Source organism: Emys orbicularis, chromosome 7 (assembly GCF_028017835.1).
Source record: "Emys orbicularis isolate rEmyOrb1 chromosome 7, rEmyOrb1.hap1, whole genome shotgun sequence".
Taxonomy (NCBI): Eukaryota; Metazoa; Chordata; order Testudines; family Emydidae; genus Emys; species Emys orbicularis.
The window spans coordinates 1,092,959-1,109,545 of NC_088689.1; the positions used below are offsets into that span (position 1 = coordinate 1,092,959).

Below are 16,587 nucleotides of genomic sequence, written 5' to 3' on the forward strand. Positions count from 1 at the left end.
TGACTCTCTTGTGGGGCCAGCGCTGCTCTCTGGCACCCGGGGGCTGCGTGTGTCCACGGCCCGTGGGGAGCAGGGTGAGACTCGCAGCGACACCCCTAGAGGGGAAAGGCCCCATCCCAAACCCTGCCCCCGAGCCAGCCTGACCCCCTGGAATCAGTGGCAAAGGGCCCCGTGGCTCGTTCCGTGGCCCCTGGGGACCCCCGCCCTGACCCCCGCCATGTCACGCTGTTTCCAGGAGTCTGTCTGTGGAGGATCAGTGATGCTGGCCGGACCCGTCCCCACCTTGCTCCTGCTGTGCCTGGCGACCCCCAGCTGGCAGCAGCCCCCGCGGATCCAGGTGCGGCTGGCGGGGGCCAGGAGCCAGGCTGGCGAGGGGCGGCTGGAGGTGCTGTACGACGGGCAGTGGGGGACCGTGTGCGACGACGACTTTGACATCCACGTGGCCAGCGTGGCCTGCAGGGAGCTGGGCTTTGAGTCGGCCGTGACGTGGGCCCACAGCGCCAAATATGGCCAAGGAGAAGGTAAGGCAGGGCGCTGCTGGGCACGGGGCGGCCTGGGCACGGCTCCCGGGCATAGACCCAGCCCGGGCAGGGCGCTGTCTACCCTAGAATGGAGTGTGGGCTCCTGGGGGTGGGGCAGAGATATGGGGTGAGAGCCCCCCAGCTGCAGAACTCTCCCCTCCCCAAGGCCCAGTGCTGGCTGTGGGGCAGCTCCCAGCGACTCCAGCCCCAGCCTCTCCCAGCAGGGGGCGCTGTGGGGAGGGGGGCAGGAGCTGGCTGGGGGGGGGGAGCTCCCCCCCCCCAGCCTGTCGCAGCAGGGGGCGCTGTGGGAACAGGGGGGAGGGGTGACGTGGTCAGAAGCACAGTCCCTGAGCTCTCCCAGGGGGTGGGGTGTCTGCTAGTAATTTGGGAGCATCCCGTTTAGTACCCCATTGTCAGTGAGCCCCCTGGAGCCCCCCCCCCCCGATTCATAGATTCTAGGACTGGAAGGGACCTCGAGAGGTCGAGTCCAGTCCCCTGCCCGCATGGCAGGACCAAATACTGTCTAGACCATCCCTGATAGACATTTATCTAACCTACTCTTAAATATCTCCAAAGATGGAGATTCCACAACCTCCCTAGGCAATTTATTCCAGTGTTTAACCACCCTGACAGTTAGGAACTTTTTCCTAATGTCCAACCTAGACCTCCCTTGCTGCAGTTTAAGCCCATTGCTTCTTGTTCTATCCTTAGAGGCTAAGGTGAACAAGTTTTCTCCCTCCTCCTTATGACACCCTTTTAGATACCTGAAAACTGCTATCATGTCCCCTCTCAGTCTTCTCTTTTCCAAACTAAACAAACCCAATTCTTTCAGCCTTCCTTCATAGGTCATGTTCTCAAGACCTTTAATCATTCTTGTTGCTCTTCTCTGGCCCCTCTCCAATTTCTCCACATCTTTCTTGAAATGCGGTGCCCAGAACTGGACACAATACTCCAGTTGAGGCCTAACCAGCGCAGAGTAGAGCGGAAGAATGACTTCTCGTGTCTTGCTCACAACACACCTGTTAATACATCCCAGAATCATGTTTGCTTTTTTTGCAACAGCATCACACTGTTGACTCATATTTAGCTTGTGGTCCACTATAACCCCTAGATCCCTTTCTGCCGTACTCCTTCCTAGACAGTCTCTTCCCATTCTGTATGTGTGAAACTGATTGTTCCTTCCTAAGTGGAGCACTTTGCATTTGTCTTTGTTAAACTTCATCCTGTTTACCTCAGACCATTTCTCCAATTTGTCCAGATCATTTTGAATTATGACCCTGTCCTCCAAAGCAGTTGCAATCCCTCCCAGTTTGGTATCATCCGCAAACTTAATAAGCGTACTTTCTATGCCAATATCTAAGTCGTTGATGAAGATATTGAACAGAGCCGGTCCCAAAACAGACCCCTGCGGAACCCCACTTGTTATACCTTTCCAGCAGGATTGGGAACCATTAATAACTACTCTCTGATGCTTTCGGGGGAGGGGGCTGCCGGCCTGGGGCCCTGTTGCTGAGCCCATGGGGGGGGGGGGAGGGGTGCCAGAGCTCCTGGCCCAGGCCCGTCACTGACCCGCTGTGCTGCGCCAGGCCCCGTCTGGCTGGATAACCTGCGCTGCGCTGGCACCGAGCGCTCCCTGGCCGAGTGCCACTCCAACGGCTGGGGCGTGAGTGACTGCCACCATGGAGAGGACGCCGGCGTCGTGTGCTCGGCCCGGCACCCACCCGGCCCTCGTGCCCCGGGCCCAGCCCCCGGCCTGCAGGTGAGCGGGGACGTGGGGCTGTTTGGGCTGGCTGGGGGCGCTTCCCGCCTGGGGCGCCTGCTGCCGGTCGGCTTCGCCTGGAGCTTCCACTAGTCTGACCCCTGTAACCGGCCCGAGCCCCTCCTCCAGGAGCCCCAGTGGGTGCAAAGCAGGAGCCCTGGGGGGCGGACAGCCCAGGGGGGCAGATCCCTGCTGCAATGGGGGGACTGGCACCTCTGCCAGGGGACTTGTCTCTTCAACCTGCCCTGCCTGGCCTCTGCTTATCACCAGCCCCCCCGGGCAGTGCAGGGCCTACGCCCCTGCCTGGAGCTGCCCCACTCCAGCACTCCTGCCCCACTCACTGCAGTGCCCCCTGCTGGAGTGGGGTCCGGCCTCCCTGACTGCTGCAGGGGGGGGCTAAGGGAGCTGGCTCCCTGCCCCGATACTCCGGCTGCTCACGGGGGTGAGATGAGGGGGCGCAGAAACAACCCCATTCTCATGGTACTGTCACAATGCGCTTTGCGGATACTGACTGGAGATAGAGTGTGTGTGTGTGCGCACCTCCGTACGTGCACCCGTATGTGCATAGGAGCAAGTGCAGGCTCTGGTTAATGCCGGCCCCTTCCTGTTACTTCAGCTCCCCCTCCTAACTCCCTCCTATCCCTCCCCTGGCCTTTCCCCACAGCTCTGCTGGCTCCCCTCACTCCCGCCCCGCAGCCCTGGGCATCCTGCCCCCACCCCTCCAGACTCACACCCATGCGCTGCCCTGCCCTGCTTCCCCCAGTCCTACAAAGCTGTTGTCAGCCCCACCCCCGAGTGCTCTCTTCCGCCGTGTGTCCTGGGCCCCTCTCACCCGGTATCTGGCCTGGGGCAGGGAAGGAAGCTGGAAGAGGTGCGGCTCAAGCCAGTCCTGGCCTGGGCGAAGCTGAGCGTGCCCGTCAGCGAGGGCGTGGTGGAGGTGAAGCACGAGGGGCGCTGGAGGCAGGTGTGCGACGCCGGCTGGACCAGGAACAACAGCCGCGTGGTGTGCGGGATGCTGGGCTTCCCCCGGGAGAAGCGGCTCAACACCGGCTTCTACAGGTAGCGCCGGGCGCAGCGGGCGTGTGCAGAGCAGGGCGGGGGGGTGCCCGGGGGGCTGGTCTGATAGGCAAGTCCGGGCCTGCCAGGCTAGGGGGTGTTCGCCAGGGGAGCTGCCTGCGGACAGGGCCGTGGGGCTGGCTGGGGGGTGTCGAGGCAGGTCCCCTCGCAACGGTCTGGGGTGCTTAGATGAGATGGCGGGGGAGGGGTCCAAGGTCACAGAATGCTGAGTGTTGCACACGCGTGTGCATTGGTGCAAGGGTTGGGTCACAGGGCTCCCTGGGGCGTGAAGTCCTGGATCCAAGGGTAGAAACCAATTGCAGGGCAGGGTGTCTAGGGGACTGCGGGTGGGGTGGGGCGGAGGGCACAGCGGCCCCTGCGGAGGGGGTGGGGGGCTGCCCATGGCCCTGCTGACCTGCCCTTTCTAACCCTGCAGGAAACTCTGGAACCTGAAGTTGAAGGATCCCAAGTCCAGGTACGGACCCGTCCCTGCCTGAGCTCCCTCACGTGGGGCCGACCCGCCGGGTGCCAGGCTGCCCACGAGGCACTGGCAGGGGGGGGCGCCCGTCTCACAGGGTGGCGGCAGCACATAGCTAGGGGTGCCGCTGGGGCCGGGCAGGAACTGGCATGAGCTGACCCTGCCCCCTCCCCCCTCCCCCCCGGTTCGCAGCCTGCGGAGCCTGAGCCAGAAGAACGCGTTCTGGATCCACCGGGTCAGCTGCCTGGGCACGGAGCCCCACCTGTCCCACTGCCCGGTGCAGGTGTCCCCTGCCGCCCGGCGCCAGCCCGCCTGTGCCCACGGCATGCACGCCGTCGTCAGCTGCGTCCCGGGCGCCGAGTTCCAGACAGCCAAGGCCAAGCCGTTCCGCAAGGGCCTGCGGGCAGAGGTGAGCCCTGAGGGACCGGGGGGCCCCCGGGAGAGCCCCCGGCCCCGAGGAACAGGCAGCACCGCAGCGCGGGCGGGAAAATGGTTCCTCCTGGGACTGATGTCAGGAGCACAAACAGCAACGGTTCTGGAGGGGGAGCGAGGCCACAGCGCTGGCTGTGGGGTGGGGTGGGGGGCTCCTGTCTGCTCCAGCCCCGGCCTCTCCCAGCAGGGGGCGCTGGGGGGGAGCGGGGCAGGAGGCTGTGGGGGGTGCTCCCGGCTACTCCAGCCCTGGACTGTCCCAGCAGGGGGCGCTGTGGGGTGGGGGGCTCCTGTCTGCTCCAGCCCCGGCCTGTCCCAGCAGGGGGCGCTGGGGGGAGCGGGGCAGGTGGCTGTGGGGGGCCCTGGCTACGGGGAATGGGGTACTGGACAGAGCCTGCCACAGCTCTGAGAAACGCCCCGTGACAGGCGGGACCCCAGCCATTCCCCGGTGTGGGGGTGTGCGCACGAACACGTCCGGCTCACACCCACGTCGGCCCCTCTCTCGCAGGGTCCCCGGGTGCGTCTCCGGGCTGGCGCCCAGGTGGGCGAGGGCCGGGTGGAGGTGCTGCAGCATGGCCAGTGGGGCACTGTGTGCGACGAGAAGTGGGACCTGCTCGCAGCCAGCGTGGTGTGTCGGCAGCTGGGCTACGGGACGGCCAGGCAGGCCCTGGCGGGGGCCCAGCTGGGCCAGGGTGAGCCAGCCGTGGGGAGCCGTGGTGCTGGGGGGTGGGGGGGAGCAGGACCCCGGGGGCTGTGGTGGGGGGCTGTGTCTCAGGAGCAGTGGCTGGAGAGGATTATGGGCGCGTAGCAGACGAGCAGCTGAGGGGGAGCTCTGGGGCGGCACGGGGCGTCCGGGTCTGGGCTCCCCAGAGGCAAAGGGCGCTGGAACGGAGCAGAAACGGCAGGGAGAACCCAGAGCTTCGGGCTGTGCAGCGTCTGGGAGGGACGAGGGAGAGCGGCCGGATCCCGGCGTGGGAGGCCTTCGGGGAGCCAAGCTGGGGCCGGCCGGGCACATCAGGGACCAGCGGCCAGGCCCGGTCCAGTCCCCAGTGAGCCGGGCGGCTGGGGAGCCCCAGGACAAGCCCCGGGGAGGGGGCATTCCCCGTCTCTCGATGGCTCAGCCCCTGAGGCCTCTCGGGCTGGGGGGCTCTGGCTGGTGCCTGCAGGACGGGCTGGAGGGTCTAACAGGCCCTGTGCAGGGAGCCCCTCGGGCAGGGCTGCACCGGAGCAGCCGGGGGGCGAGGGAGGGGTCCCTGCAGGGCCCCGGGCGGGCTGGGCGAGCTCAGTGCTACCCAGGGGCGAGTCCGGCTGAGCCGCTGGCCTCTGGCTCCAGGCCTGGGCCCCATCCACATGTCCGAGGTTCAGTGCACGGGCTACGAGCGCTCGCTCCAGGAGTGCAGCTTCCAGGAGGCAGCGCAGAGCGGCTGCCGGCATGAGGCCGACGCTGCCGTCCGGTGCAACGTGCCCCACACGGACTACCAGAGCCAGGTGAGCCCCCCCGCGGCCCTTGGGGGGCTGTCAGCCATGCTGGGGGGCAGGGGTGTGGGGCGCATGGCCAGGGACGGGGCAGTGTGGTATCATGGAGGAGCGGGTAGCCTGGGGTGGGGTAGGTGCCATGGGGTACAGTGGGGCAGGAAGGCCTGGGAGACGGGGTGCTGGGAGGTCTTGGGGAGTGGGTGCTGTGGGGCACTTCTGGGGGGCGCTTGGGGGGCCTGGGTGCTGGGGGGCCTGGGGGAATGGGCACAGTGGGCGCAGCAGGAGGAGAGGGTGGCACAGGGCACCATGGGGAGGATGCCACAGGCTGAAGGAGGCTGTGAATGGCACGGAGGACATATGGGGTGGGGCGGGCAGCTGGCACGGGGGTCCCCAGGTGCCCCTAGCTGGGCTGGGAGTCAGTGGCTGTCGCCGGGCCGGGGGGAGGATCCGGGGAGCTGGCAGCTAACCCCTGCTCTGCCCAGGTGCGCTTGGCGGGGGGCCGCAGCCCCGAGGAGGGTGTGGTGGAAGTGTTGGTGCCGGTGGGGGGCGCCCTGAAGTGGGGCGCCGTGTGCGGCCAACGGTGGGGGCTGAACGAGGCCATGGTGGTCTGCAGGCAGCTGCGGCTGGGCTTCGCCAGCCACGCCCTCCAGGTGAGTCCCACGGCGGGGGGGGGCTTGTGCCCTGGCTGGGGGGGCGACACATGGGGGGGGGTCCTGTGCCCTTGTGTCAGGGGATGTTGCTGGGGGGCATGGCGGGGAGGGGCCTTGTGCCCTGATGCTGAGGGGTGGGATGGGGGGTCTGGCATCAAGGGAGGGGATGGGGGGGCCCTGGCGCTGAGGGGCAGGATGGGGGGGCCTGGCCCTGGGCTCTCGTGTCACCGCTGAGCGCTGGGGCATCTCTCTCTCCCCCCAGGAGACCTGGTACTGGCAGGGCAGCCCAGAGGCAGGCGAGGTGGTGATGAGCGGCGTGCACTGCACGGGCACCGAGCTCAGCATCCAGCAATGTCAGCGCCACGGCCCAGTGCACTGCCCGGCGGGCGGCGGGCGCTTCTCTGCCGGGGTCAGCTGCACCGACAGTGAGTGATGGGCCCCACCTGTGGGGGTGGGGCAGCAGGGGGAGGAGCCTGCAGGGGTGGGCGGGGCAGCAGGTGTCACATCCCCAGGGCGGGGGTAGGACTGGGGATTTCCTCGGCACTCAGCCCCCCTGATCTTGCCCACCCGAGCCGGGCAAGCCCTCGGTCGCACGGGGGTCCTACGGGGGCGCCGGGCTGGGGGGGGAGCAGATGCCTGTAGCTGGGCTGCAGGTTCCAGGCGGTAACGTCCCAGCTCTGCGCCTGCCGGGGCCGGGGGGAAGCCAGGCCAGCCTGACCCCGCGGATCCTGCAGCCGCCCCGGACCTGGTGCTGGACGCGCAGGTGGTGCAGGAGACGGGCTACCTGGAGGAGCGGCCGCTCGCCATGCTGTACTGCGCCCATGAGGAGCGCTGCCTCTCGCACTCGGCCGACCACGCCAACTGGCCCGACGGGCACCGGCGCCTGCTGCGCTTCTCCTCCCGGATCCACAACCTGGGCCGAGCCGACTTCCGGCCCCAGACCGGCCGCCACGCCTGGGTCTGGCACCAGTGCCACAGGTGAGTGCCACCCCGCACGGCCGGGCTCTGGGGCAGTGGGGCCCCCCAGCAGCTGGCCCCAGGCAATGCCAGCTCCCCAGTGCGGTGGCTGCTAGCCTGGCAGACGAGGAGAGGAGCCGCTGCCCCAGAGCAGGGCCCTGCATGTGCTGCCCGGTCTCCCCACGCCTGGGCCCCACATGGCCCCCGGCTGGCTGCGTGTCCTGTTCCCCGGCTGGCTCTGTGGGGCCGGCCCCGCCCGGCGTAATTGGCAGCGTCTGGGCCAGGACTGTCATTACGGCTTTATTTGGATGCAGAGCTGTAATTCTGGGCCCAGCTGTCGGCCCCCAGCCCCCACCCCCGGCAGCTCCTTCCTCTCCTCCCCCTGCCCGCCCTGGCCAGGGGTCTGGCACTGCCAAGGCTCTGCCCACTGCAGGGACAGGGGGGCTGCCCTGAAACGCCCAGGGCACCCTCCAGCCTCCCCCCCCCGCCCAGCTCACCAAGTGGGGGACACCCTCCCCTGTGCTCCTGGCCCGATGCCTGGAGCAGGCCCCGGGGGGGGGGCACTGCTCCTTCACTCCCTGCCCCCTCTCGCCCCTACAGGCACTACCACAGCATCGAGGTCTTCACCCACTATGACCTGCTGACGCTCAACGGCTCCAGGGTGGCTGAGGGGCACAAGGCCAGCTTCTGCCTCGAGGACACCAACTGCCCCCCAGGTACGGGCCGGGCTCTCGGTAACCCCTCCAGGGCCTCCTCAGCATCAGCGCCCCCTGCTGGGAGCTCCCCCCACAGCCAGCGCCCTGCCCCACTCCACAGCCCCCCCTGCTGGGACCCCCCCCACAGCCAGCGTCCTGCCCCGCCCCGGCAGCGCCCCCTGCTGGGAGTCGTCCCCCCCAAGCCAGCACCCTGCCCCGCCCCACCAGCGCCCCCTTCTGGGAGCTCCCCCCACAGCCAGCGCCCTGCCCCGCCCCCCAGCGCCCCCTGCTGGGAGCCCCCCCCAAGCCAGGACCCTGCCCCGCCCGGAGTTCCCCCCACAGCCAGCATCCTGCCCCGCCCCATAGCACCCCCTGCTGGGACCCCCCCCCCACAGCCAGCGCCCCCCCCCCACAGCCAGCATCCTGCCCTGCCCCCCAGCGCCCCTTACTGGGACACCCCCCCCCCCCCCAGCCAGCGCCCTGCCCTGCTCCCCACAGCGTCCCCTGCTGGGACACCTCCCCCCACAGCCAGCGCCCTGGCCTGCTCCCCACAGCGCCCCCTACTGAGACGACCTCTCTCCCTCCCCCCCAGCCAACTCTCCTGCCCCATTCCCCACAGCGCCCCCTGCTGGGACAGGCCGGGAGCTCCCCCCACAGAAGAGCTCTCCGGTGCGTGAGGGTGTGTAGGGGGGTGGGAGGCGGGGGCAGGTGGGACTGGGGGAGGGGGGCTGCCCGAGTCATCCTGTCCCCTCACCATCTCTCTCTCTCTTCCTCCCTCCCCCCCCCCCCCCCAGGGCTGCAGCGGCGCTTCGCATGTGCCAACTTCGGGGAGCAGGGCGTGAGTGCGGGGTGCTGGGACACCTACCGGCACGACATCGACTGCCAGTGGGTGGACATCAGCGACGTGGGGCCCGGCAGCTACGTCCTACAGGTAGGAGCCGAGTGCCCGGGGCCCGCGCCCCTCCAGCAGGCGATGCTGCCCTCCCCCGGTCTGTCTCCCCCCCCAGGCCCACTCCAGGTGCCAAACTCAGGCCTGGCTCTGTCCTGGGGAACCCGCTAGCCTGTGCCAGAGGCCAGAGCCCATCTCCTGTGCAGTGTCTGGGCCGTGCCTGCTGCTGGGAGGGGCTGGGGAGGGGGCCTGGGGCGCTGGCTGCCCTGGTGTGAGGCTGGGCCCCCGCCCCTCTCCCACCAGCCCGGGCACCTGTTTGCAGCCAGGCATGACCCAGCTCCCCGCACCGCGGGCTCCCTGCCCCTCCCCTCTCCTCCCCAGGTGGTCGTGAACCCCAAGCACGAGGTGGCAGAGTCCGATTTCTCCAACAACGTCATGAGGTGCCAGTGCAAGTACAACGGGCACCGCATCTGGCTGCACGGCTGCCGCACAGGTACTGGGCGGGGCCCTAGGGGGGTCAGAGCGGGCGGGGCCCCGGGGGGCAGGCGTGGCCGCGGGGCGAGGGGAGCGGGGTGGGCAGAGCAGTGCTCATGCCTGCCCCAGAAACGGGGCCCTGCGCGAGGCAGCAGGAGGGGCAGCCGGCCCAGCCCGGGGCCGAGGAGGGCAGCATACAGCGCTGTGCACACCCCATTGGGGAGCAACCGTGGGCACCGGGCCTCCAGTGGACAGGCCCTGTGCCCCTCCCCCGCTCAGCCAGGCAGGGGGGTGCGGGTCCCCCACTCACGCGGGTCCCTCCTCTCCCCAGGTGACCAGTACGGCGCCGACGCAGTGCGAGAGCTGGAGCAGCAGCAGCGCCTGGCCACTAACCTCATCTGAAGCACGTGGGGTGGAGCTGAGCCGAGCCGGGGGAGCAGCCCAAACGGGGGCGTTGTGGGGCTGAGTGCTGCCCCCTGAACAGCAGCCGCAGGGGGCGGAGACTGGGGTGTGTGGGGGGGTCACACTGCGTCCCTGTGCTGGGGCCTTCCTGCCAGCCCCGGGGCTCCCCTGAGAGCACCCCCACAAAGGCCCCGCTGTGCTGGGGGGGCAGCTTCTCTCCTAGGCCCGTGCTGGGGTGGGCAGGCCAGGGCCCTCCCCAGTCCTGGTTGTTTTCCCACTGGCCCCTGCCCCCCCCCGGGCTGGGGCAGCCGTGACTGCACTCAGGGAGCCTTGGCATTTATTGGGGCTGAAGGGCGAATGGGCTGGCGCTCACCTAACGCCAGGGGGGAGGGTACCACGACTCACGCTCCAGCAGGAGCCTGCCTCCGCATCCCATCCCAGGCCGACTACCTCAGCCACCCCAGCGACCAGCACAGCCCTGTGCCTGTGGGGCCTAGGCCCCCTCGTCTCAGGAGCGGCCTCGGGCCTAGCACCACTTGTGCAAGCACTAGCGTGTCACTAATAAAGGTTTTGTGCAAGTCGAAGGCTGGTGTCTGGCCACAGGGGGGTGTTGGGACGGAGTGGGAATTGTCCATATTTTGTGTGAAGAGCATGTGCGTGCCTCAGTTTCCCCTGGGGGTGCCTGGTTAACGGGGGTGGGGGGGGGTGGGAAGGTTGTTTGCTCTTTGCAGAGACCCAGAGCTACAGGTGGGACTGGGCCCCAGCTGTGTGGGGCCCAGCCGAGAAGGGCTCAGCCATTTGGTACCTAGCAACCGCTGCCCCGGGGCTCACCCTCTGCAGGAAGCCAGCCAGGTTGGATCAGCTGGACACTAATGGGCCAGGTGCCCAGGAGCTAGACCAAAGGATGGAGGAGGGGCCCTCAGGGGCCTGGAAGCAGGAGTCACGTGGCTGGACTGGGACTCAAAAGGGGGGCCAAGAGCTCTGGGCTCTAGGCCTGACCCGGCTGGGCCAGGCCGTAACTTCCTGCTCTGGGTGCTACCCAAGGCCTGGCTCCACGTGTGCCAGACCCTCCTAACCCCCTGCGGGCACCCGCTGGCTGCGTCCCTGCAGGGCAAGGAACCCGGGGGTGCCTGGCTCCCCTTAGGGCGTCTCCCTGCTGGACCCGCTGAGGGGGGTCGTGCCCCAGGGGGGCTGTAGGCGCCGAGGGTCCCAGGAGGTGGGGAAGCCCAGGGCCTTACCCCAGTGAGTATGAGCCCTGGTGAGGCTGACGCACTGAAGGGGAGTCCCAGGGGCTGTGCGAGCACCAGGGCTGGGGAGCCGTGACAGGTGTGGGGATACAGCAGACAGCCCTGCCCCCGCTAATACCCCACTGGGGCTTGTGGAACACGGGGGGGGGGGGTAGCCGTGCAGCCTGTGGACCCCCCCACACACTGGACTTAGCCTTACCCCCTGCCCCCAGCACCCAACCCATACACCCATGGCCCTGCTTGTGCACCCCACCAGCTCCGGGGGGGCTTACTGGGGGAACAAGGACACAGCCCCAAGAGCCTGTGGGGGTTGGGGGCCTCCACCACAGGGGAGCTGAGCCCCATTTAGCCCCTGTGGGCAACCCTGCCCCTCCACTCCCTGCTGCCCCGTGCAGGGTGCCCTGCGGCCAGGGGCACAGCGACGGCCCCGCACCAGTTACAGCTGCCGTCCGTCAGTGCCTGTGGCCAGAGTGACTCCAGCACTGCAGGGGGTGAGAAGCCGGGGGGGGGGGGCAATACCCCCCCTCCCCCGCTATGGGCCCAGCACCCTTCCCCCTGCAGGGTGGGACAAACCTAGCTCCCCAGGAAAGGGGGGTTGGGGTCCTTCGCCCCCACTCAGGGATGTGCCTGAGTCAGCCACGAGCCCTGACGCCCCCGGGAGTTAGCGGCTCCCCCGCGGCCAGGGCCAGGCTGTTCCAGGGGGCCATTGCCCACCAGGCAACGCGGCCTTCGCAGCGTCGCTGCGTCTGGCTGCCGGCCCCAGCCCTGCAGCGGGCTCTGCTCTGGGCTGCCAGACGGACGAGCTGCCCGGTTAGCAGCCGTTCCCAGGCGTGGGGCTCAGCCCCAGCCATGGGCTCCACAGCGCTCAGCCCTTGCCCTGCTCCTGGTCACGCCTCAGCCGTGAGCACCACAGCGCCCTGGGCGCGCGGGGCCAGCTGAACTAGGGCAGATCAACTGCCCAGCTGGAGCGTCTACGCCCGTCTCCACTATGGGCTATGGCGGCAGAACGTCTATCACTAAACCCCCCAAGGTACACCCGAGTTCCGTGCCGGTGTGGCCAGCGCTGGGCCGGCGGGAGACCTCTCGCCACGCCCGGGGCTGGAGTCGTTAGGAGGGAAGGAGGTGTCGCCCGGGGGCGGCACAGCCCAGAGCCGCTGGAAGCTCTCGGGTGCAGCCTCGCCAAGTGTCTCACGCTGACGTAGCACAGGCCGTGAATCAGTCTTTGCCCAACTCGCCCAGTTTGACGTGCGCACCCCAGAGCTGGGACGGGCTCCCTGCGGCGCTATACGGAGGTAATGCCCCCGCCCTGCTCTGACTGCCACTCCCCAGGGACACAGCAGTCCTGCTGGGCGCCCCTGGTCAGTTGGGCGCATGACCCCCCCCCGGTCCTCGCCTGAGTCACTGCTTTCCAGGCCACCGCCCACCAGCCAGACAGCCTGACCCTGGGCCTGGTTTCCAGCCTTAGCGTCTTGCGCGCGACTGCATTTCACAGGCTCGTTCTCAGGAGTCCAGCTGACGCCGTCATGCTGGACACGCCCCGGCCGTACTCGCCACGCCACCATCGGCAAACTTCGCACAGGTCCCCTGCGTTCTGCACTGTCCATCTTGGCGTGCGGGACGGCCCCTCATTGCGCTTTCACTACAGCGTGTCACTATCAGCTTTTTACAAAAGCAAACTGAGAAACCCACAAATTCCATCACACTGCCCCATACTGACAGCAGACCTCAGGCCCACCGCACAGCTCTGCCACTTGAGCTACCTGAGGAACTGACAGCAGCAGTAGGTTGTCATCCCCACTATGGGCCAGCCAGAGGTGGAGGCGAGACACACGCTTTGCCGAGTTCACAGCTCGGCCCGCAGCAGAATGCAGACAGGCAGGAATCCTGGACTCTAGGCCAGCTTCTGGGGGTGGGGGGCACAGGTCTGCCTGACCCTTCTGCCTCAAACCCCCCCTCCCCCCCAGCCCTGTCCTTGTCCCAGTCCTCCCACCCCCACTCCTGCCCCTCAACCCGCCCAGGCCCAGCCACTCCTGCTCCCCACCCTGCCGGGGATCATAGAGCGCACAGCCAGCCAGGCTCCCCAAGGTGCTGCTTTCCCCAGGAGCCGGCGGGCCCAGAGACCGCTGTCGCTCCAGGGGATGCCGCACACGCAGTGGGGTGACGTGCCGGAGCCAGGGCTTGGAGCACGCACAGTGCAGAGGGAGAACAGGGTTTTTTCAGATCCAGATGCGGCCAGATTGCCAGGGAGGGCAAAAGGCACATCCCTGGCAGCAGGGGGACGCCTCTGCCCCCGCCCAAGTTCATGCCCCTGTGCCCCAGCATGGGGGTGCTACAGCGGCTCCAGTACACGGCTGTACGAATTCTGTAACAGGGACAAACTGACGTACGCCCCCGTCCTGGTGGCTCCGGCTGACACTTCCTTGAAGGCGCCCGGGGTCAAGCTTGGCTCACACTGAAAACGGTCACACAGCGAGAAGCGTCAGGCAGCCCGAGGACCGGGGTGGCTACGCGCGCTGCTCCCAAGGAGCTGGAAAGGAGGGACCCACATTGCCCGAGGCCCCAGCGTTATTTCAGGTCATCAGGCCCACAGCAGGCTGGGGGCGAGCGAGGGGAGCTGGCAGCACAACGGCAGATGACATTTGGTGCCGGCAAGTGCAAAGTAAAATACAAACTGTTCCCACCCGTTGCCTGGTTCTAGATGAACCGTAGCTGCTCCAAGAAGAGACGAGAGCATCGCTCTGACCATCTCTGGGCAGCATTGCCAGCCGCACGGCCCCATGGTTAGGGTGGGTAACGAATGGGATAGAAACGCGATAATGTCACGGAACGGCAGCGGTGCCCGTGGCTGGCCCTCTGCTCAATTCAGGGCCCCAGCTCCGAACAGTTACAGCAGACCATGAGCACGGCCAGAGCGGGTCAGACCAACAGTCCAGCTAGCCAGAGCTTCAGGGGCAGTGCAGGGAAGAGGGTAAGTTTCCAGAGATCCCTGCCCCATCTTCCGCTCCAGGACCTGTGGGGAGAGAGGCCATGGGGCAGGGCTGTTTAACCTCCAGAAGAGACGAATACCAGGAGACATGCCAGACAGTAACTAGCGCCTGGCACAAGGCAGGGCGTCTGGCTGCTGTCAGCCCGGCTCAGGGCACACGGACAAGGGGGCGGCTAAGGACATTGCTATGGGCTGACTGAAGGGAACAGCACTGCCCAGGTTAGCCAGGGCGGTGTGAACTCCCTGCCCCCAGACCAGGAGCTGCCATCCTGCTAGACCGACGGACACGGCTACTGCTAGGGGCACAATGCCCTGGGCAGGGCATGACCGCCCAGCATGATGGGCTGGGGAAATGGGCCCCATGGGCAGGTCACCCGAGAAGCCCAGTCCAGGGCTCCTGGGGGCAATGGGACTGGCCCGTCCCACGCAGGTCCTGTCTCCCAAGGGCAGCGTGAGATGAATGGGGCAGTCACCTTCAGTTCCCCGCCAGGCCGCACCTGCCATCCAGGGGCACACAGCAGCCCAGCGTAGGAGGAAGCTGTTTCCGATGAGCAGGAGGGGCCCGGGGCTGCCAGGTGGTTAGAGCTACTGCGAGCGCCAGGAAAAGCAGGTCCCACGGTGCTGGGCAGGAAGCCACCCGCCCGCCCGCCCATGTCCCGGAATGCTGCCCACATCACACGCCCCGCAGAGGGGCTGCCGCCTGCTCCTTCCTAGACAGGACACACCCCACTGCCCTGGGCAGGAAGTAAACAAGCTGCCAGCCAGCACATTCCTGCCAGGAGAGCTTCCTTGGGACCTGCCACTCACGGCCCCGGCCAGGCCCTGTGCGTGGCCAGAGTCCCTGGGGCGCCGCCTGGGCTGCCTTCACTGCCCCCTTAGCCCTGCCAGGGCTCTCGGGGGAGAAGTGCTCTCCCACGGTGGCAGCAGGAGCATTGTGCCCGCTGCCTGCAGGCCCCATGCAGCACCTCTTGCCACAGCAGCCCTCACCTCCTCTAGAGCGGGGCCCCGGCTCTCTGGGCACTGCCCATTCCCTGCCCTAGCAGCTGTGTCCAGCGGGAGCAGGAGTTACTGGAGCTGCTCCCCCCATGTCAAACCCAGCTCGGTGGCAGGGCTCTGGGCCGCTCTCCTCCCCTGTGCACACAGCACACACGGCCCCTTGTTTGCGGCTGCTCTGCAGGGGCTGCTAAGTGGCCAAGTGCCCGGAAACCAGCCCGTGACCTTTCCGACAGACAGAGGCGGAAGCGGCGCGTGTGCCCACAGGCCGATGCTCTCGCTGCACTAAGTGGTGGCTGCTATTTACGGGACGCGGTGGTCACAGGGCACAGCGGCTGCCAGCTGAAGCCGTTCCTTCAGAGACAGGGGGCCCTGCCCTTCGGCCGCTGGCTACGTTCCCCCGGGAACCCCCGAGTGTGCCTGTGCCTGCTGGCCCGTGTGACGAAGTGGGGGATTTTCTTGTTTTTTCCAATGGTTTGCATGTGATAGGGGTGGGACTCAGTGTCCCTGGATGTTACTGGTTTAACGAGGTGAGGGAAGAGGGAGTTTGTGGTTACAGAGAACCAGAGAGGGAACTTGGGACCCCAGCCAATGGCCTGGAGGAGGGACACCCCAGCGACTGGTGACCTGATGACCGGGAGGCCCAGCTCAGGAGTCACAGCTGATTCTGGGCAGTGGGAGGACAATGGGCTGTGAAGAGAGGACCCCGGTGACCTGACCAGCCGGTTCCAGCCAGAGGGGCCAGAGGACAGAAGAGAGGAGAGGAGGCCCAGACGACCCAGTTTACGACCCTGTTTCCCTGGAGAGAAGACAATGGACAGAGGGGGTTTGGGGCCGGGGATCTCAGATGCCCAGCTGGGAAGCAAGGGGGCTCCGGGCTGGAGAGGGGGAGCAGGCAGAGCCCACCTGGATGCAAGGAGACTGGGATGTGCTGGGCTGAGGGAGGCCAGGCCTGAGGCCCTGAGAGTTTCCTGTGCTGGGTTCAAACACTCAATAAACCCTCCTGTGTTACGCTGGCTGAGAGTCGCTCCAAGCTATAGAACGGGGGGGGGGGGGGCATTATTCCCTCTGGGAGTGGAGGCCGCGGGGGTCCAGAGCGAGGGGACTCCCCGAGGGGGCCCACGGCAGAGACAGACGTGCTAAGGCTCAGAGAGGTGCGGCTCCAGGAGGTGGAGGGGCCTAACCCCGAAGGAGAGTGGACCCCCGAGAAGGGCTGTCGCACTGAAGAGGTTCCCCCCAGGGACCGAATGGGGCCAAGAGTGGGCACGACCTGCCTGGCCCAGCGCTCAGAGAGCTCTGAGATGGGACTGGTGTATAGCGAAGCTTCCCAGCAGGCCCCAACTTCCCCAGCGCCTCGTCCCGGGTGGGAGCTCCCGGGGCCGGGCCCTGCGCCCTGCACGGGGCCGTTAGAACTGGCTGGAACTGACTGAAATCCCCTGAAACTGTCCCGTTTCCCAAGGTACCCGGGAGGCATCTCACTCGCCCCACAGCCCGCAGGAGCCTGTGCCCGGACTATGGCCCTTGGGCTCCTTCTCAGAGTGACTCTCTGAGCAGAAAGGGTTTGGGTTTTCTATA

The 16,587-nt window shown here is 67.3% G+C and overlaps 1 protein-coding gene across 1 annotated transcript; it reads left to right on the top strand.

The window, feature by feature from the left end:
- Window positions 1-259: 259 nt before the first annotated feature.
- On the top strand, window positions 260-9,786 carry LOXL4 (lysyl oxidase like 4). The gene is made up of 14 exons (XM_065407837.1): window positions 260-521; window positions 2,108-2,280; window positions 3,134-3,339; window positions 3,773-3,811; window positions 4,007-4,223; window positions 4,752-4,935; window positions 5,577-5,731; window positions 6,202-6,369; window positions 6,632-6,794; window positions 7,104-7,347; window positions 7,927-8,042; window positions 8,816-8,952; window positions 9,292-9,403; window positions 9,716-9,786. Exons 1-14 carry the CDS (start codon window positions 260-262, stop codon window positions 9,784-9,786), a joined length of 2,247 nt encoding a protein of 748 aa, XP_065263909.1.
- The last annotated feature ends 6,801 nt before the right edge of the window (window positions 9,787-16,587 follow it).